Source organism: Manis pentadactyla, chromosome 2 (genome assembly GCF_030020395.1).
Source record: "Manis pentadactyla isolate mManPen7 chromosome 2, mManPen7.hap1, whole genome shotgun sequence".
NCBI lineage: Eukaryota > Metazoa > Chordata > Mammalia > Pholidota > Manidae > Manis > Manis pentadactyla.
In genome coordinates, this window is record NC_080020.1 from 79,064,648 (window position 1) to 79,086,862 (window position 22,215).

Genomic DNA, 22,215 nt, shown 5'->3' on the forward strand with positions numbered 1-22,215 from the left:
AATTATTCAAAAGATAACACCTTTTTCTTTCCTTTACATGTTATTATGTATTGTTACTTCATGTCTCTAACTTATTTTTTCCAAATGGCATAACCTCTAAGTAGTCAACAGAAGATTAATATCTATTATTACTTGTGCTGGATATCATAAGAGATTTAAATTTTTTCCTGTATTATCCTTGCCTACAAAGGTTTTAGAAAATAGTTAAAGGGGACAAAACAGTGATATTATTGGGTAGCATTTATAGAGTACTTAATACAAGGAACTTCCTCACAGTGCTAAATTCTTTACAAGGATGGAGACTTGTTATTGATAGCCAAGTGTCACACAGTGGAACCAGAGTCAAGCCCAAGTCGGCTCAAGGCAGGTGTCCCTGCCTCCCCTCCCCTAGAGCCTGCTGGGGTTCAGCCCACACAGCACTGAGGAAGTGTGCCGAGCCTTGGGCTGGAGATTGGCATGGCCAGTACAGCCTTCAGTGGAAGACCTGGGTCTTAGTTTTTTGTTGGTGGTGGGTTTTTTCCAGCGGAAAAAAATTTTCTGTGGTAAAAACAACATGAGATCTACCTTCAACAAATGTTAAGTATACAGGATAGAATTGTTAACTGTAGGCACAATATTGCACAGCAGATGTCTAGAATGTCATCATCTTGCATAACTGAAACTTTATACTCTTTGAATAGCAACTTCTTATTTTCCCTTCCCCCAGCTCCTTTCAGCCACCCTTCTTCTCTGTTTCTGTGAGTTTGACTGTTGTAGATAACCTCATATAAGTAGAATCATGTAGTATTTGTCTTCTGTGACTGGCTTATTTCAGTTAGCATAATGTCCTCTGATTTCATCCATGTTCATCCAGGATTTCCTTCTTTTTTAAGGCTGAATAATATTCTATTGTGTGTATATACCATATTTCCCTTATTGATCTGTTAGTTGTCATTTAGGCAGTTTCTGCATCTTGGCTATTGTGAATAGTGTTGCAGTGAACATAGGAGTACAGGTGTCTTTCTGAGACCCCAATTTCAGTTATCAAAAAAGAATAAATAACAAGTGTTGGTGAGAATTTGGAGAAATTAGAACTCTTATGCACTGTTGGTGGGAATGTAAAATGGTGCAACCACAAAGGAAAGCAGTATGGTCGTTCTTCAAAAAAATTAAAAATAGAATAACCATATGATCCAGCATTCCCACTTCTTGGCATATACCCAGAGGAAGGCCTGGATTTTGAGTTGGAAGCTGAAGGTAACACAGACCTAAGTCAGAGTTAGGGAGTAAAATAGATCAGATAGAAACAGTTATTCTAGTAAAGGATTGTAGCAAGCCACACATTGGGAATTATAGTAGTTAGTGTCCATTTAAACAGAAGTCAGGAGTCTATTACCATGCAGGGCATATAACTTCAGTTCTTCTCTAAATAGCTAAAGGTGGTGGTTTTCTGTTGCTCACATGAAGAATTTGATATCAAGTGTAAGACTTGCAAAATGTTCTTGAGAAATTTCGTATTAGCTGGGTGATAGAGTGGAAAGGTAAAAGAAACTGCTAACAGTAGTTAGCTTGGGAGAGAAGAATTAATCCAGAAGGAAAGGCAGAGGAGAAATTACACATTTTATTTTCTAACTTTATAGTTTGAAATTTTTTCTTTCCATTTACATACATAGTATATTTGCATACTCACCCAATTTAATAGTGGCTTACCAGCATGAAGAAAAAAGGAAGGAAAAACTTATGTTTACCTTATGCATTATTGATTGCCTTTTGGCTGAGAATTAAGGAAGCTATCTTTTTAATTGATAAATTATTTAACTATACTACATATTTTTCTTCTACAGATACCCAGGTATTCTTTCTGATGTCCAGGAAGAGAAAGGCATTAAGTATAAATTTGAAGTATATGAAAAGAACAATTAATGTGAAGATAATTTGGGTTTTATTTCAAGTTGTTCTCCCTCTCCTCCAATTACGTATTTTAACATTAAGGAAAAAAACACTTCTGCTGACTTCAGATCTATGGATAATTATTTCTAAGCATTTATTTTTATGATTAATCTTAACTAGACTATATTGGATACCATTTGTGAAGTATTTCTTGCTGTAACTGTCTGAATGCCCAGCAGGGACCAGCACCTGCCTCGGGTAGCACATCTACCAAGACACCAAAGTGGGAGAGTTCCGTGATATCATGAGCTGAAACCCGGACCTATAGAAATAGGACCTAGACAGATTTGTTCGAGGTCAGAAATGGATTATAAACAAGAGCTAGAACCCCGATATTACTAGAAAATTAGATCAAAATAGGGACTGTTAATTACTCTATATATATCACACTTCTGAAAAAAGTTGTTTTCACTCTGATGGGAAATCCGGTTAAAGCTCCAGTATATTCCATAGGGACAATAGAGAGGAGACTCCCTCTTTGATGGTGAAAAGACAAGGTCTGAGACCTTTAAAACCTCTGTTTCTGGTCTATAGTAAGATACCATGGGATGTTAAAATGATACAATAGGCTGCTTTTTGCAAATAAGAGTAATCTAATAACAAGTATGTGTCTAAGAAATTCAAAGAGGTAATGAATTGAAAATGGATACTGCTAGAAATCAAAATTAGTAAGTTAAGAACTAAACTTCAGAGAATTAAAAAATTAAAATTAAAAGCATGTTTTACCCATCCTGTTAGCAATGATCCAGATGATTAGTATCCAAAGATAAGAGCATTTTCTGCCTTGTTAACTAATACAACCTTCTTAAGAGTGTAAGCTAACAATATCAATTAAAATTCAAAATATTCCGGGTTTGGACACAGAACTTTGACTTCCAGAAATTAATCCTGAACAAAGAGATGGACCCACTTATCATGTTGAGAATTTCATAATGTATATAATTGTTGAAGCACTGTGTTGTCTACCTGAAACCGTTGTAATAGTGGTATCAACTGTACTTCAATAAAAGGGAAAAAAAGAGATGGAACCCCAAGGTGGTGATGATATTAGGGGGTGAAAGCCTTCAGGTAATGATTAGGTCATGAGAGTGGCACCTTCATGAATGGAATTAGTGTCCTTAAAAAAGAGGACCCAAGAGAAATCCTTTGCCTCTTCCTCCATGTGAGGTCACAGTGAGAAGAGAGCCCTCGGTAGGGAGCAAGGCCTCCCCAGCCCCTGAATCTGCTGACACCTTGGTCTTGGACTTCCCAGGCTTCAAAACTGCAAGAAATGTTTGTTGTTTGTAAGTTACCCAGTTTATGGTATTTTGTTATAACAAACCGAATGGACTAAGACACCCCTAAATCTGATAACTGTTTGGGGACAATATGGGACGAAAAGTGGGGATAGTGGTATAAGAACTAAGTCTCATCTATTATATGAGGAAATCCTTAAATACTGTGTAAAGTAAATCAAGAAATGACAAAATGATTATTTGAGGGAAAAAACAGAAGAAACCACTAAAAATGAGTCATTGATCTGAGGAATTGGGAGGGGTGGTGCAGGAGACTGCCACAGATTTTTGTAAGCTTCAAGAGTCTTTCAAAAATACATGTATTAATACATGCATTCATTTGAAAGACTACCAAAAATAATTAATCTGGAAAAAAAACGATGAAGGCTACACCTGAAGGAAAAGCTTAAGAGAATGGAAAACACCTGGTCTCTAGAGGACAACTGGCATTTAATTTAACCATTTTCATGTATTTCTTTAATAAAAACAATTCTTTCTTAATATGAGGTTTCACTAGTTTGTAAGTGCTGGCCTCCTGTTACTCTTTGAACACCTCACATAAAATTCCAAAGACTTTTACAGGAAATCACCTCCACGGTTTAAAAATGTAGAAAGGAAAACATACAATAAGCCAAGGATCACGCAAAATTCCAAAGGCCAGTTATTAGAAAACCATCAGGCTTTCTCAGTTTGTTCATCTTTCAAGACAGAATCAAGTCATGCTTTTTCCAGATTGATTTATGAAACAGCACTATAAGGTGATCATAATTTAAGGCAAAAATGTAATTAATAAAACACGTTCTAAATATTCAGCTTAGCACATGTTATGTTTCTGTGACATTGAAATTAGGTAATATTCCCAAGTCCTAACAGGCAGTGTGTCTCCAAATGCCATCCCCAATATACCTATATCAGGGATGGATCCTAGAAGCTGTGTTTTAAACACCCCAGGTGACTGAAGCCTACTCAGGGTTGTAAGTGACAGAGTGCTTTTGTGCTCTTAAGCGGGGAGAGCGGGACTGAAATTTTACCTCCTATCTTAAAGACCTCTAAGTGAAGCAAAAGCAAACAGCAAATCATATGAAGTCAACATAAATGAAATTGGAGAAGATAAAATTGTAAAGGTTAGATCTACATGTTGCTGATGTGTGTTAAGAATTAAGGACTTTTATTTATTAAATATGTAATAAAGTACATAATGGAAGTATTTAATATCAGTAGCTCAAACAGATATATAGTAAGCAAACTCAAGAACGGGTGACCCATAATAAGATGCATTTTTATACTTAATAAATTAAAACTATACAGCAAATGACCTAATGAGCAACATGACTGTGAAGGGAAAGGTTGGCTGGCCAGCTCCTGAAAGTATTCAGAAAAATAATGTTCTTTGAAAGATTGGACCTTGTGGTCAAAGATGTTCCAGCTGGGAGAAAAAAAAACATAAGTGAGTACCAGGAATAGAATTAGAGCTTCTCTAATGAAAAGATTGCTCATGAAGGGGAATATAGAGCCTCTGGCCAAACACAAAGGAAAGAAACCTTCTGCATGAAGTTGGGCTAATCTGTGACAAAGGTAAAAGTGCATTAGTGACCATCTCTAGTTATCTGCTCCTGCCCTTTCTGATCCCCAGGAGACCTCATGAGGACCAGGCAGTTTTTGTCAGTACACTGACATTTCTTAATCTCTTTATTCTTCAGAGGGGAAAAAGAACAAAATCACATAGTGATACAGTATTTGCAATGACTTTGCAGTCAGTAATCAAAGTAAATGTGAAATTTATTTACCGGAAGACAAATGTTAGGTAGTCTCTACTTCTTCACTCCAGGCCATAGGACACACCCAGATACACCCTGAAGGAAGAGAGTTAGTCTGTAACGAGGAGACTTGATGATGCTGGAACTCAGAAGACTGGAGAGGCACCTACCAGCCAAAGTCATTTGGGAAAGGGCCCTGAATGAGACTTTTTCAGCCCTGATCATAGCCCCTTCAAAGGGCCAAAGTTTGCCTGCAGGTTGGTTCTTCACTGTCAGTCCTCTTTGACAGGTAAATTAGCAAAACTTAAACTTGAGATTTCACGCTCCCTCCGCCCACCACGTCAGCATTTTATCATGACTATTTCAAGAACATAGAAAAGTTGGAAGAATTATATGTTTAACACCCATCACCTAGATTCTATCATTAATACTTTGCTTTCTCTGCATCATCACAAATTTAGTCATCCATCCATCTATCCATCTTATATTTTGATGCATTTATAACCTATAAATGTCAGTATGCTTCATCCCAAGATTTTTCAGCTTACATATCATAGTTCAATATTTATTTATATTTTTGGGCGTAAAATTTACATAGCAAAATGCAGATCTTAAGCATCCTACAGGTTTTGGCAAAGCATGTGCCTATATGACCCAAACCTCTGTCCCTCACCCCAGAAATCTCCCTCATCCCCTTCCCAGTCAATTCCCAACCCCCCAAAGCAACCACTATTCTGGGTTTTTTCCTCATAGATTATTTTTTGCCTATTCATGAAACTCATGAATGGAATCATGCAGGATGTACCCTTTTGGCCTGGCATATTTCATTCAGCATTTGAGATTCACCCATTTGTTTCATGTCTCACTAGTTTGTTCGTTTTCATAGCGGATGAGTATGCCATTGTTTGGCTGGGCCACACTTGATCTGTTCTCCTATGAAGGACATGTGGACCACTTTAAAGTGGGATTTGAGCCTGGTGTTGAAGGATCTAGAGAGGTGGTGACTGAGAATCAAGAGGAAGGCAGCGAGATGCTCCAGGCAGAGGGAAAGCAATGAAGAAACTTTACCTCCAGACTCCAAAACCAAAGACAAGGCCTTACCAAGGGAGGGCAGGTGTTAATCAGGGTCCACCTCCATCAGGTGCCAAGTTCTCTGCCAGACTGCCAGCTATTTCAAAGCAGAAACTATCTTATTTACCTTTGTCTTCCCTCAACATGTCTAGCATCTCAAAAATATTGACTAGATAAAGAGATAAGCAGATAGATTAAAAAATGAGTCAAACAATTTTGTGTCATCTTTGGAACCTCATAACCTGTATAATACTCTTTACGAAAATCAGGTTCAGATTTTAAACAAGTTACAACTAAACTATTCAGAAAAAAAAAGAGATAATCAGTACTCAGCTTTTTAATGAATTATTCTTTAGTTGGTTGTATTCTATGAGGACTGAGTAGAATGCCCTGCTAACTTACCTCTTACTCCCTGTGTATTTGGTGGCCGAGTATCCTAAGTGAACACATAAGAAGACAAAATACCTAAAGAGGAAATAATCAACTTCCCATGGTCCTGAGCCACTCTGCATCCACTTTCCTCCCACATTACTCGGGGCTCTACTCTCTAAAGCTGATAAAAAGTATTCAGATCATGTGGCACATGAAAAGTTCACAACATACCAACACAGTTCTTGGGGGAGGCGGGGAAGAACCCTACAACCCGGAATTTAAATGTCATATTTAATTTCTGTCATAGTCAATCTCATTATAATAAATTATATATGACATCTACATTTGGGGTTCATCTGGCATTTCATTTTATTGGCCACATTGCTTAAATTATATCCCCAATAGATTAAACCAAGCGATGTGCATGTACCCTGCGGTACATTAGAAGTGAAAAGCATGCTGTTCATCTCCTGTGCTGGTTAAGGATTCATGCCCTTAGCAAATAAACTCCAAACCTCAATAACTTGGCACAATAGAATTTTATTCCTCGCTCACATCAAGTCCAGTCCAAGTGCTTCTGCTCGACAGCTCTCTAGATGGTGATTCAGGGATCTAGGCTCCTAGTGCATGGCTTGTCTTCCACTAGGGATTTCCAAAGTCGTTGTCAAAGAGGAAAGAGCATGGGGATTCACGTGTGGGTTCTGGTGGGAGTGGGGGCAGCCTAAGAAGTGGCACACACACTTTCTGCACATTCCACTGGGCAAAACTTTGTCATGTAACCACACCCAAATACCAGGAGGCTGGAACATGTAGTCTAGCTGTGGACCAAAAGGAAGTGCAAACAGGTTTGACAAACATCTAGCCAGTCTCTGCTACACGCATAAAGGGAAAGAGACAAATACCAGGCTTACAACTTGACTTTTGCTTTCCCCCATTTCACTATTTTTTCATCTGTTCTGGGATTAAGAGATATGGCTGAACCAAAAGACTAAGAACAACAAATGCTGGTGAGGATGCGGAGAAAGGGGAACCCTCCTACACTGCTGGTGGGAATGTAAGCTAGTTCAACCATTGTGGAAAGCAGTACGGAGGTTCCTCAAAAAACTCAAAATAGAAATACCATTTGACCCAGGAATCCCATTCCTTGGAATTTACCCAAAGAATACAACTTCTCAGATTCAAAAAGATATATGCACCCCTATGTTTATAGCTGCACTATTTACAACAGCCAAGATATAGAAGCAACCTAAGTGTCCATCAGTAGATGAATGGATAAAGAAGATGTGCTACATACACACAACGGAATACTATTCAGCCATAAGAAACAAATCCTACCATTTTCAACAACATGGATGGAGCTGGGGGATATGCTCAGTGAAATAAGCCAGGCGGAGAAAGACAAGTACCAAATGATTTCCCTCATTTGTGGAGTATTAACAACAAAGCAAAACTGAAGGAACAAAACAGCAGCAGACTCACACTCTAAGGGACTAGCGGTTACCAAAGGGGAGGGGTGGGGAGGGAGGGAGAAGGGGATTGGGGGGTACTATGATTGGCACACATGGTGTGGGGGGATAATGGGAAAGACAGTGTAGCACAGAAGACAAATAGTGACTCTGTGGCATCTTACTACACTGATGGACAGTGACTGCAATGGGGTATGGGGGGGACTCAATATGGGTGAATGTAGTAAACATGTTGTTTTTCATGTGAAACCTTCATAAGAATGTATATCAATAATACCTTAATAAAAAATAAGTTATGGCTGGGTTTGGAAATGCGTCTTGTTTCTAGTGTGGGTCCTTGAGGCATTGGAAACCAGGAGACTAAAAGTTTGGAGTTAATTCTAATTGTTCTTTGTGGTTGTGAGAAATATACGCAGAGTTCAGGTCTTAGGAAAGAACTCCGTATTTCAGGAAAGTGACTCATTCATGGGCAGAGATAGGTCTCAGAATGAGTAATACCATTCTTTGCACATGGAAATAATTTTATCATTTAGAGCCTTTTTTTAACATTGCACATTAGGCTTGGGTCATAGTTCTGTAATACTTGTATTCTTATTGCCTATGTCCATTATATTTGGTAAAAGTGTTCTTCTATTGTGGGGTATATTCTTGTTTGACCTTTGCATCTAGACTAGGAAGACTGTTCCCTAGTAGGCCATTAGTAACAGGCTTCTCCACATTCTGTCCTCAAAACTTAATTCTGGAAGCTCTTTGTTCCAGATTGTAAGGGGAGGGGGTCTGAACACTGCAGGCCCTCAATGTATGCTCCCTGCCTGTCCTCTCACCACCCAGAGTTCTCCTCTGTGCCTCTCCAGCCAGCCTGACAACCTAAACATCTTTCTCACTTCGTAGCATTTGAGTTCAAATTAAGAATATAGTCAGTTCACTTAGTATAAACTCAGAGGGGCAGAAAGCAGAGTGATCTAGACAGAACAGTTCTGAATTTCCATCTTAAAAACTTAAGCTATTACTCAGGTACATAAATGTCATTGTATTGGTCAGAGTTTTCCATAGAAACAGAACCAATAGGATATACCTAAATTAAAATATTTATTTCAAGGAATTGACTCATGCAATCGTGAGAGCTGGCAAGTCTGAAATCTGTAGGGCAGGCCAGCAAGCTGGAAATTGAGCCAGGGATAATGTTGCAATCTTGAGACAGAAGTTCTCTGAAAAATGTAATTTAGCTCTTAAGGCCTTCAATGGATAAGATTAGGCCACATTGTCAAGGGTGATCTACTTAAAGTCAACTGATTGTAGGTGTTCACTGTATCTACAAAATACCTTCACAGCAACATCTAGATTCATGTTTGAGTAACTAACCAAGTACCACAGCCTGACCAAATTAACCCAGCAAACTATCACAGTAATCAAAACAAAAAAATGTGATTGTGCTATATGCCTCCTTGGAGATACTTCCTTTTCACATTAGAAACCTTTAAAAAAAAAGGCAACTCTCTTAAGCACAAATGTCATATTTGTTGGTCTATCAGGATGCTTTTCTTAAAGAGTTTGTGGTTCAGTCTAAACAGAATGTCAACCACACTGGAGATCTTTTATTTGCGACTGGATCTTAATTTGACACCTCCGTCTCCAATAGTTCAGTGATTTTCAGAGCTTTGATTAAAAATGAAAAGTGAAGTCCAGCTTTTAAGCTTGTCTCCCCTATATCCCTGAAATCCAGCTCCAATAGGACATATCCTTCTTGCTTTTTATCAGTGCCTCCAGGTATTTACAGCTTCAAAAAGCATTCCTTTGGAAAATGAAGTCTGAAAATATTCAAAGGGCTAGCCTTCAACTCTACAAACTTTTGACAATAGTGTACATTGAATACAGTTGGTCATGATCTGTTTCTTTTCATAACCTGTGGTTTGTGAGTGATTTCTGGGAAATGTTGATTATAAGATAAGCTCTCTTCAGTCAGTTTCAAAAGGTGACTCCCAGGTAGGTAACTGTCTAGTAGAGGCATCTTTTCAGAGAAATGAGGGGGTGAGTAAACCCCAATTGACTCACCATTGTCGCTGTCCAGAGTCGTGGACCTGCCCATTCAGCTCTTGAAAAGCAGCACAGAGTGCCTGCCCGGAGCATTGGAGAGCCTGTGACCCCCACAGGCATGTAGGTGGGGGGCAATGGGGGAGCTTCAGAGCTTTGTATTCTGACTTTTCTACACAAATTCTAAAGCCAGGGAAGAGGGCAAGAAAACAAGCCAGGCTTCACACGAGCCAGCCCTCAGATCCGTCCTTGAGTCACTCTGTTAAGTGGAACAGGGTAATTGTCTCGTTGGAGACCTGCAGAAAGAGCTCGTGGGAAAGAACAGTTTGTGCCTGGAATATATTCATTAACTTGTGTGTCAAAAGGCCACACGTGGATAGAAACCATGATCTTGTCATTCTTTGCACTCTGCAGCCTTGGGACTTGAAGGGCAGAAGCCCACGTGCGTGGGTGGCACCTGTCTCCCTCTCCTGGCCCTTCCCAGGCAACAGTTGGAGGGGGTAGGAGGGGTCGGCCTGAACTCCCAGAGATTTCGGTCAAAAGAGAGCAGAAAAAGAGGGTGCCTGTACAAATAAGCACTGCCTTAAAGGCCTGTTTTCTGTTTCTTGGGGCCCTCCTACTAATCTAGCTTAAATTGAGAGGGGATTTGGTTTGCCTCACTGGCTGTTTCCACCCACTCACATTCACAATTATAGTTTTTTTCATTGTCATTTAAGTACATTTCATATGCATTATTTTTTCATGGCCCTCTGCTAAAATCTGCACAAACACTGTCCTTCACCGTAAAGTAGTGGTAAGAGTGCTGGCCAGAGAGAACGCCTGGGTTTCAATACTGTGACCACCTGGGAATGTTCATTAATAACCTTAGTTGCAAGAAGCAAATCCCCACTGGAATCACCACCTAACCTGGTTGGGTGGGACAGTGTGTCAACTGTAAAGATACACACACAAATTGAAACTGAAATGTGAAGGCCATGGGAAACCAGGGGGGCTCCACTGGTTGATAGTTGTGGTTTCTTCCTGCTGTGTCTGATTTCCTAAGTGTGCCCTTCATAACTCCAGGCTACCACCCAAAAGGTTTGTGTTTGGGATCCCACTACTAACTCTTCATTTTCTCTGTTTCTTAATTCAAATTTTCAAGCAATAATATGATTGTCCCAGCTTATCTTTTAAAGTCAGGTCTTAAAATAGCCCAGTGAGGATTGGCTGCTTGTAGGACAAGGACCCTCCCCTTGCCAGTCAACTGCCTTGAACAGCCAACTTCCATCCTTCTCTAAATGATGTGGCGGGGCAGGCATTCTGAGGTGTAGCTGGTCCAAAACACTTGGACAGGTACTTAACCTCTCCAAACCTGGGGTCCTCAACTGTATTACAATAGTAGCACCTGCCTTAGTCCACAGACTTACCACGCATTCACTCAAAAATCATTTATTAAGCTCCTATTGAGTGCTTTTCAGGCACTGTGCTTAGCAATGGGAACCAAACGTGAATATAACATGCATATCTGTCCCCACGGAGTTGACCATCCAGGATCTAACAAGATTGTATCTGAAAATACAGCCCCTACCCCTCCACCTGCAGCCCCACTGCAGATTCAATATTCAGATTCCTTCATTCATTCTTTAATTCATCAAGGATTTCTTAAGCATCTACCATAAGTTACAACAGCATTAGGCATCCAACATAAGCAAGATATGGTTTCTGATCTCAAGCTCATGGTCTGTTTGAGAAATAAACATGCAAGCAATAACGGTGCAAAAGCAAAAGTTAGCAGGTAGAGTACGAAATAATGGACAAGGGAACCTCAGCTTCACTGAGGAAATCAAAGGAGGCTGCTTAGAAGTGACACCTGAGCTGAAATTGAAGGATGAGGAGGAGTTTTTCAGGTGGTTAAACACTGGAGAGTGATAGGAGGGAAAGAATTATGGACATTCCAAGCAAGGAAAATGACATGCAAAGTATAGAAGTTGTAGAGATTATGGGGAGTTTCAAAAAATAGAACACTAAGGTTGCTGAAACATAAAGTTTAAGAAGTATGGCAAAAATAAAGCTAGAAAATGAGAGGCCAGATTACCACATAGAACCTTGCTAAGTAGTTTACATTTTATCCCATGCCCCATGTGCAGTCATGAAAGAATTTAGAGTAATGGATTAACCTCAGTAATTAATCTGAAACATCTTAGATATTCTTTTTACCGAAAGCATGCTGGAAGACAGAGCAAGGCTGGATTGGAGAGAAGCAAGACCAGAGGCAAAGAGGCAGCAGCAGAGAGATAAAACAGCCTCCTGGAGAGACACTGAGGGCCTGAGCTGATGAGGTAACAGTGGGGAGGACAGGAGAGGGGCATCTCCAGAGAGTTTTAGAAGGCAGAATCCACAGAACTTGGTGATTGTTTTGGAAGTTGGGAAGAAAAAGAGTGCGAAGATGATTCCAAAATTTCTAGCCTGAGAGACCAGGGAGTAGAAGGATGCTGGGCCCCAGAGAGGGAGTTCAGAAAGGAAGCAAGCAGGGAGCCCCTAACACCATTTCAACAGGTGGGGTTTGAAGTGCCTCTGAAGCAGACAGAGATGTTGAGTGGCCCTGCAGCTGTTTCTGCAGCCTGTTGCCCAACACAAGAGGCTGGCAGGAGATCTAGATGTGAAGGCATCAGTATGTGGAAGTTTTTGGGACCATGAGTCAAGAGAAGGTACAGTGTGAGAATGAAAGGGTCCATGGAGGGGACTGTGGATGGACACCAGCCTGCAGGGGTGAGGACAGTGAGAGAGGACTCACTGTGATCGGAAGAAAACCCCACCTTCCCAAGGCCTAGCTGGTTACTCCCATCCTGCCACTTAGGAGTATGCTTTGGACAGAGACAAAATAAATCATTATTCCCTGACAAAAATTAGTAGATTAGAAACTAAGAATTCCATCTGGTCCAGGGTAAGGATAAGCTGTATTTTCAAAGTTTCAGTGGTTTGTGTGTGTGTGTACATGCATGTATGAGTATATGGAAAGAGAGAAAGCAGATGTGGCAAAATGTTAGCAAATCTTGAATCTAAATAGAGAATTGTACACAGACTTAGAGTGACTCCCATGCTCCCTCCTCCTAGTGTTATGCACTTGTGTGAGTCCCTATCCTTTAGTGTGAGCAGGACCTGTGACTTTTCCTAGACAATAAAATATGGCAAAAGTGACAAGATGTACATGTTTATATGCATATAGTTATGTGGTTCAGTTACATAAGACTAGCTTCTTAGTGGAGTCTCTTTTTCCTTTGCTAGCTTTGAGGAAGTAACTGGCCATCTTGGGGAACCCCACATGGCAAGGAACTGTGGTGGCATCTAGGAGCTAAGAATGGCTTCCAGCTACAGCCAGCAAAAAACTAAACCTCTCAAACAACTGAATTTTGCCAATAACCTGAGTGAGCTTACGAGTGAATCATTCCACAGTTGAGTCTGGTGAGACCACAGCCCCAGTGAACACTTTGTGCTGCCTTGTGAGACCCTAAGAAAAGGACCCAACCAAGCCATCCCCAGGATTCTGACTCACAGAAACTGTGAGATAATATGTATTGTTTCAAGTGCTAACTTTGTGATAATATTGTGCAGTACTAGGAAACTAATACAGTGTGTGATGGTTAAAGGTATGTGTCAACCAGGTATTTGTTCAAACATTATCCTGGATATTTCTGTGAGGGTGTTTTTGAATGAAATTAACATTTAAATAGGTAGACTGAGTAAAGGAAGCCCACCTAACATGGGTGGGCCTCAACCAATCAGTTGAAGGCCTGAGTAGAACAAAAAGGTTAACCTTTCTCCAGGTAAGAGAAAATTCTTCCTGCCTGACTGCCTTCAAACTGGGACATCAGCTTTCTTCCTGCAACCTTCAGACTTGAATCAAAACCTCAGTTCTTCCTGAATCTCAAGACAGATGGCCTTTGAACAAGAACTACACAATTGTGGTTCTCAGGCCATTGGGATAAATAAGGATATACAGATATCATTGTAATATTCTTTCAATTTTTATACATACTTGAAAATATTCAAAATAAAAATTGGGGAAAATGTTCTGGAGTCAGGAAGTGTCAGCAAATAGTTGAAAGAGGCTCCTATGAAGATTCACTAGACTTTCTCCCTCCCTTAGTCTCCACCTCCCTCCTACCCCTTTTTCCCCTCAGTGAATCTACTTTATTTAATATGAGACTTTAAAATACACAATAGAGACTGTAGTTAAACATAAATAATAAATCTACCCCTTTTTTGTGCAAATGTATGCTCTATAAACATCACACTGATAGAAGGCTTGGCCTTAACCTTTGTTCTGCAAATGTTTCAAAATTTTTTTTACTGCCACATTACAAGATAAATGTCAGTCTAAATGAAGGCTTTTCTGTAAAACTCAGCAGCTTCACAGATGGCCTCTAATTCATAGTCATAAAAGACAAGACTGAATTTTTTCTGGTGAAAATAATTTCTAAAGCTCTTCTTAAGTTCCCACCAGAACATAATGCTACTCTTGATGCTGTATGATGTCAGTTAAATAAATTCAGACACTGTCCTCCAGGAGTTATCAACCCAATTGAGAAAATTACATAAAATCAAGGTTTTATCTAATATTAATATAACCACTTTCTTCACCACATGTGAACCTCAGTGATTACACATGGCTCAAAAGCTGTTTTCTCTGATGTGACTTGATGAGTAACCCTATACAAAATGTGAATAAGGTTAGCCAGAGGCAAGTAATGCAGATACACCTCAAATTCATTTTCTGAAAAACATACTTTAAGGGAACCTATAACCATTGAGATTATATTTTTAAGGAGGTCTGTCATAGAGTAGAGCAGCAGTTCTCCACCATGGCTACACATTAGAATCACCTGGGTAGCTTAAAAAAATACTGGTGCCTAAAACCCCATCCCCCATCACAGAGAGTCCAATTTGGGTATGGGGTGTGGCCTGGACATTAGGATTTTAATTTTCTCTAGTGATTCTAATGTGCAACAAAGGTTTAAGAACTACTGTAGTAGAAGCTCAGTACATACTGAGTGAATGAATGAACTCTACATATCCTTAGATTACATTCAGAAACTAACTTGAATCAACAGTACTAAAAGATGGTCCCCCATGATCTAGGCTGATCAAGCTATACCAAAATGCATAAACCTAGAGGAAAAAAGAAATATGGAGAAAAGATTCAAAATGCTGTCAGACTAGGAATAGCTATAATAATAGGTGATGTTGTTGAATCTGAAAAGACCAGGGAACATGAGCGCTGCCTTTATATAACTTAAGGGTACAGCTAAAAGCAGAGACAGGGTCATAGATAACAGCTAAAGGAAGCTACAGAACTCATGTGTCTCAACACCCAAAAAACAAATAACCTGATTAAAAAATGGGAGGAGAACCTGAACAGACATTTTTCCAAAGAAGAATTACAGATGGCCAACAGGCACATGAAAAGAAGCTCCACATTGCTAATCATCAGGGAAATGCAAATTAAAAACACAATGAGATATCACCTCACACCAGTTAGAATGGCCACCATCCAAAAAACAAGAAATAACAAGTGAGGATGTGGAAAAATGGGGATCCTCCTACACTGTTGTGGGAATGTATATTGGTGCAGATACTGTGGAAAGTAGTATGGGAATCCTCAGAAAACTAAAAATAAAAATACCATACAATCCAGTAATTCCACTTCTAGGAATTTACCCAAAGAAAACAAAATCCCTGATTTGAAAAGATATATGTGCCCCTATGTTTACTGTCATTTTATTTACAATAGCTAAAATATGGAAACAACCAAAGTGTATATCAATAGAAGAGTGGATAAAGAAGATGTACATATACACAATGGAATATTACTCACCCATAAAAAAAGAAATTCTGCCATTTGGACAACACGGATGGACCTAGAGGATATTATGTTCAGTAAAATAAGTCAGGCAGAAAAAGACAAATACCATATGATTTCACTTACTTGTGGAACCTAAAAACAAAACAAAATGAACAAAATAGCAGTAGACCCACAGACACTGAGAAGTGACTAGTGGTTATCATGAGGGAGGGGCTGAGGTGGGTGGGGGAAAGGAAGGGATATAAAGAGCACAAAAATTCTCAATCAGGGGGGAGGAGCCAAGATGGTGGCGTGAGTAGTTCAGCCGAAATATCCTCCCAAAAACATACATATTTTTGAAAATACAACAAATACAACTATTTCTAAAAGAGATACCAGTGGATACAGTACAACAGCCAAGCTACATCTACATCTGCGAGAACTCAGCATCACATGAAGGGGGTAAGACACAAGCCGTAGCCTGGTGGGAACCGAGCACCCCCCCTACACCAGCGCCCCAGCGGGAAGAAAGGAGTCGGAGAAGGGAGGGAGTGAAGGCCCAGGACTGCTAAACAACCAGCTCTGGTAGTCCATACCGGGAGCACATAAACACGGTGCATGGAATGCTGGGTATTAGAGAAATGGAAAAGCAAAACCTGCAAGCAGGTCCCTGCAACTGGCGCCCCTGGGACAAAAGAAAAGCGGGTGCTTTTTTGCAAGTCTTAAAGGGACAGGGACCTCACAGCTGGACGAAGTCAGCCCAGCACACTCAGCCCAGCACATGGGAATCCCAGGGAACTCTAGGCAACCTAACCCGCTGGGTGGCAGTGCAGCTCTGAAGGCCCTCACAGCGATAAGCAGCGTGCCAGTCGTTCCACCAACTGGCGTGGACCCCAACACACCAGCCCAGTATAGCAGGAGAGCAGCCGCATGCGCTGACGGCGGCAGCAGCAGAGGGGCCCAGGAGCAGCCTGTGTAAGCACACAGCCGTGGCGAGCAAGCAACCTGGGAGCAGCCTGTACATGCCGGTGACGATGGCGCCACAGGGGCCTGGAAGCAGCCAATGTGAGCCCACGGCAGCGGCAACCGAGCAGTCCGGGAGTGGCCTGCATGAGCCTGCAGCGGTGGCAGAGGAATGGCCCAGGAGTAGCCACAACCCCAGCAGCCACCCAGAATCTCAGCCAGGTGCACAGCCGCCTGGGTCAGACCCAAAGGCCATAGCCAGTACACAGCTGCCCGGCAAGGGTGCCACTTTCACATGAGAGCACACCCGGCGTGCCTGCCATGCCACACAGGGCTCTGCACTACTCTGACAGAGACCCTGCCCACAGCAGCTTAGGGGATTAACCCGGAGGCTGCTCCAAGAGTGCAGGTAACAGACACAGGAAATGGAGAAGGGCAAGGGGACCAGCAAGCATGAAAGGACTTTGTTCTCCCAGCTGACACATATGCTACCTGCCTACAGCTACCTCTATCATCATGAAAAGGCAGAAGAATTTGGTCCAGTCCAAAATTACCCAACAACCCCCAAGAGAGGGCCTGGGGAGATAGACTTAACCAATCTCCCCACAAAAGAATTCAAAATAAAGGTCATAACCATGCAGATGGACCTGCAGAGAAATATGCAAGAGCTAAAGAACCAAGTACAGAGGGAAAATACAGAAATAAAACAATCTCTGGAAGGACTTCAGAGCAGACTGGATGAGGTGCAAGAGGCTGTAAATGGAATAGAAATCAGAGAACAGGAATGCAGAGAAGCTGACACAGAGAGAGATAAAAGGATCTCTAGGAAAGAAAGAATATTAAGAGAACTGTGTGACCAATCCAAAAGGAACAACATTCACATCATAGGAGTAACAGAAGAAGAAGAGAGAGAAAAAGGAATAGAAAGTGCCTTTGAAGAAATAATTGCTGAAAACTTCCCAAAACTGGGGAAGGAAATAGTCTCTCAGACCATGGAGGCCCACAGAATTCCCAACACAAAGGACCCATGGGGGACAAGACCAAGACATATAATAATTAAAATGGCAAAGATCAAAGAAAAGGACAGAGTATTAAAGGCAGCCAGAGAGAGAAAAAAGGTCACCTACAAAGGAAAACCCATTAGGCTATCATCAGAATTCTCAACAGAAACCTTACAGGCCAGAAGAGAATGGCATGATATATTTAATGCAATGAAACAGAAGGGCTTTGAACCAAGAATACTGTATCCAGCACGATTATCATTTAAATATGAAGGAGAGATTAAATAATTCCCAGACAAGCAAAAGTTGAGGGAATTTGCCTCCCACAAACCACCTCTACAGGGTATTTTAGAGGGACTGCTCTAGATGGAAGCACTCCTAAGGCTAAATAGATGTCACCAGAGAAAATTAAATCACAGCAAAGAAAGTGGACCAACCAAATACTAACTAAAAGCAAAAAAATAAAATCAACTACTCACAAAAGGAGTCAAAGGAAATGCAAAAGAGCACAGAATAAAACACCTAACATATAAAGATTGGAGGAGGAGAAATAAGAAGGGAGGGAAAGAATCATCAGACTGTGCTTACAATAGCTTAATAAGTGAGTTAAGTTAGACAATTAGATAGTAAAGAAGCTAACCTTGAACCTTTGGTAACCACGAATCTAAAGCCTACAAAGTCAATAAGTACATATCTCTCAATAATCACCCTAAATGTAAATGGACTGAATGCACCAATCAAAAGACACAGAGTAACAGAACAGATAAAAAAGGAGGACCCATGTATATGCAGCTTATAAGAGACTCACCTCAAACCCAAAGACATACACAGACTAAAAGTCAAGGGATGGAAAAAGATATTTCATGCAAACAAAAGGGAGAAAAAAGCAGGTGTAGCAGTACTGGTATCAGACAAAATAGACTTCAAAACAAAGAAAGTAACAAGAGATAAAGAAGGACATTACATAGTGATAAAAGGGTCAGCTCAACAAGACGATATAACCATTACAAAATATATATGCACCCAATACAGAAGCACCAACATATGTGAAACAAATACTAACAGAATTAAAGGAGGGAATAGAACGCAATGCATACATTTTAGGAGACTTCAACACACCTCTCACTCCAAAGGACAGATCCACCAGACAGAAAATAAGAAAGGACACAGAGGCACTGAACAACACACTAGAACATATGGATTTAACAGATATCTACAGAACCCTACACCCAAAAGCAGCAGGATACACATTCTTCTAAAGTGCACATGGAACATTCTCCAGAATAGATCACATACTAGGCCACAAAAAGAGCCTCAGTAAATTAAAAAAGATTGAATTCTACCAACCAGCTTCTCAGACCACAAAGGCATAACACTAGAAATTAATTGTACAAAAAACCAAAAAGTCTCACAAACACATGGAGGCTTTACAACACACTTCTAAATAACCAATGGATCAATGACCAAATTAAAACAGACATTGAGCATTATATGGAGACAAATGACACAGCATAAAGCCTCAACTTCTGTGGGACACAGTGAAGGCAGTTCTAAGAGGAAAGTACATAGCAATCCAGGCCTATCTAAAGAAGGAAGAACATTCCCAAATGAATAGTTTAAAGTCACAATTATTGAAACTGGAAAATGAAGAACAAATGAAGCTGAAAGTCAGCAGAAGGAGGGACATAATAAAGATCAGAGAAGAAACAAATAAAATTGAGAACAATAAAATAACAGAGAAAATCAATGAAACCAAGAGCTGGTTCTTCAAGAAAATAAACAAAATAGATAAACCCCTAGCCAGGCTTATTAAGAGCAAAAGAGAATCTACACATATCAAAAGTATCAGCAATGAGAAAGGAAAAATCACAACAGACCCCACAGAAATACAAAGAATTATTAGAGAATACTATGAAAATCTATATGCTAACAAGCTGCAAAACCTAGAAGAAATGGACAACTTCCTAGAAAAATACAACCTTCCAAGCCTGACCAAGGAAGAAACAGAAAATCTAAACAGACCAATTACCAGCAAAGAAATTGAAGCGGTAATCAAAAAACTACCCAAGAACAAAACTCTGAGCCAGATGGATTCACCGCTAAATTTTATCAGACATATAGAGAAAACATAATACCCATTCTCCATAAAGTTTTCCAAAAAATAGAAGAGGAGGGAATACTTCCAAACTCATTCTATGTAGCCAGCATCACCCTAATACCAAAACCAGGCAAAGAAACCACAAGAAAAGAAGATTACAGACCAGTATCCCTGATGAATGTAGATGCAAAAATAATCAACAAAATATTAGCAAACTGAATTCAAAAATACATCAAGAGGATCATACACCATGACCAAGTGGGATTCATCTCAGGGATGCAAGGATGCTACAACATTCGAAAATCCATCAACATCATCCACCACATCAACAAAAATAAGGACAAAATCCACATGATCATCTCCATAGATGCTGAAAAAGCATTCGACAAAATTCAACATCCATTCATGATAAAAACTCTCAACAAAATGGGTACAGAGGGCAAGTACCTCAACATAATAAAGGCCATATATGATAAACCCACAGCCAACATCATACTGAACAGCGAGAAGCTGAAAGCTTTTCCTCTAAGATCAGGAACAAGACAGGGATGCCCACTCTCCCCACTGTTATTCAACATAGTACTGGAGGTCCTAGCCATGGCAATTAGACAAAAGAAAGAAATACAAGGAATCCAGATTGGTAAAGAAGAAGTCAAACTGTCACTATTTGCAGATGACTTGATATTGTATATAAATAAACCCTTAAGAATCCACTCCAAAACTACTAGAACTAATATCAGAATTCAGCAAAGTTGCAGGATACAAAATTATTACACAGAAACCTGTTGCTCTCCTATACATCAACAATGAACTAACAGAAAGAGAAATCAGGAAAACAATTCCATTCACAATTGCATCAAAAAGAATAAAATACCTAGGAATAAACCTAACCAAGGAAGTGGAAGACCTATACCCTGAAAACTACAAGACACACTTAAGAGAAATTAAAGAGGCCACTAACAAATGGAAACCCATCCCATGCTCCTGGCTAGGAAGAATTAATATCGTCAAAATGGCCATCCTGCCCAAAGCAATCTATAGACTCAATGCAATCCCTATCAAATTACCAAAAGCATTCTTCAACGAACTGGAGCAAATAGTTCAAAAATTCATATGGAACCACCAAAGACCCCGAATAGCCAAAGCAATCCTGAGAAGGAAGAATAAAGTGGGGAGGATCTCGCTCCCCAATTTCAAGCTCTACTACAAAGCCACAGTAATCAAAACAATTTGGTACTGGCACAAAAACAGACCCACAGACCAGTGGAACAGAATAGAGACTCCAGACATTAACCCAAATATATATGGTCAATTAATATACAATAAAGGAGCCATGGACATACAATGGGGAAATGACAGCCTCTTCAACAGTTGGTGTTGGCAAAACTGGACAGCTACATGTAAGAGAATTAAACTGGATCACTGTCTAACCCCATACACAAAAGTAAATTCGAAATGGATCACAGACCTGAATGTAAGTCATGAAACCATAAAACTCTTAGAAAAAAACATAGGCAAAAACCTCTTGGACATAAACATGAGCGACCTCTTCATGAACGTATCTCCCTGGGCAAGGAAAACAAAAGCAAAAATGAACAAGTGGGACTATATCAAGCTGAAAAGCTTCTGTACAGCAAAGGACACCATCAATAGAACAAAAAGGTACCCTACAGTATGGGAGAATATATTCATAAATGACAGATCCGATTAAGGGTTGACATCCAAAATATATAAAGAGTTCACACACCTCAACAAACAAAAAGTGAACAATCCAATTAAAAGATGGGCAAAGGAGCTGAACAGACAGTTCTCCAAAGAAGAAATTCAGATGGCCAACAGACACATGAAAAGATGCTCCACATCGCTTGTCATCAGAGAAATGCAAATTAAAACCACAATGAGGTATCACCTCACACCAGTAAGGATCCCCACCATCCAAAAGACAAACAACAACAAATGTTTGGCGAGGTTGTGGAGAAAGGGGAACCCTCCTACACTGCTGGAGGGAATGCAAATTAGTTCAACCATTATGGAAAGCAGTATGGAGGTTCCTCAAAAAGCTCAAAATAGAAATACCATTTGACCCAGGAATTCCACTTCTAGGAATTTACCCTAAGAACACAGCAGCCAATTTGAAAGAGACAGATGCACCCTTATGTTTATTGCAGCACTGTTTACAATAGCCAAGAAATGGAAGCAACTTAAGTGTCCATCAGTAGATGAATGGATAAAGAAGATGTGGTACATACACACAATAGAGTATTATTCAGCCATAAGAAGAAAACAAATCCTACCATTTGCAACAACATGGATTGAGCTAGAGGGTATTATGCTCGGTGAAATAAGCTAGGCAGAAAAAGACAAATACCAAATGATTTCACTCATATGTGGACTATAAGAACAAATAAAATACTGAAGGAACAAAACAGCAG

The 22,215-nt window shown here is 40.1% G+C and overlaps 1 protein-coding gene across 6 annotated transcripts in view; it reads left to right on the plus strand.

Annotated features, from left to right (window-relative positions):
- The window catches only part of DHFR (dihydrofolate reductase), a 39,477-nt gene extending 26,234 nt beyond the window's left edge, over nt 1-13,243 (plus strand). For 4 of the 6 annotated variants that reach the window (XM_057493896.1, XM_036914185.2, XM_057493893.1 and 1 more), the window contains exon 6: nt 1,824-3,710. In XM_057493896.1, the coding sequence (XP_057349879.1) occupies nt 1,824-1,902 (79 nt within the window). In that variant the 3' untranslated portion in view covers nt 1,903-3,710. Of the gene's footprint in view, nt 1-1,823; nt 4,014-13,164 lie in introns of those variants that run through there. The other 2 variants (XM_036914184.2, XM_036914186.2) reach the window with 2 other exon arrangements.
- Nucleotides 13,244-22,215: the final 8,972 nt, after the last annotated feature.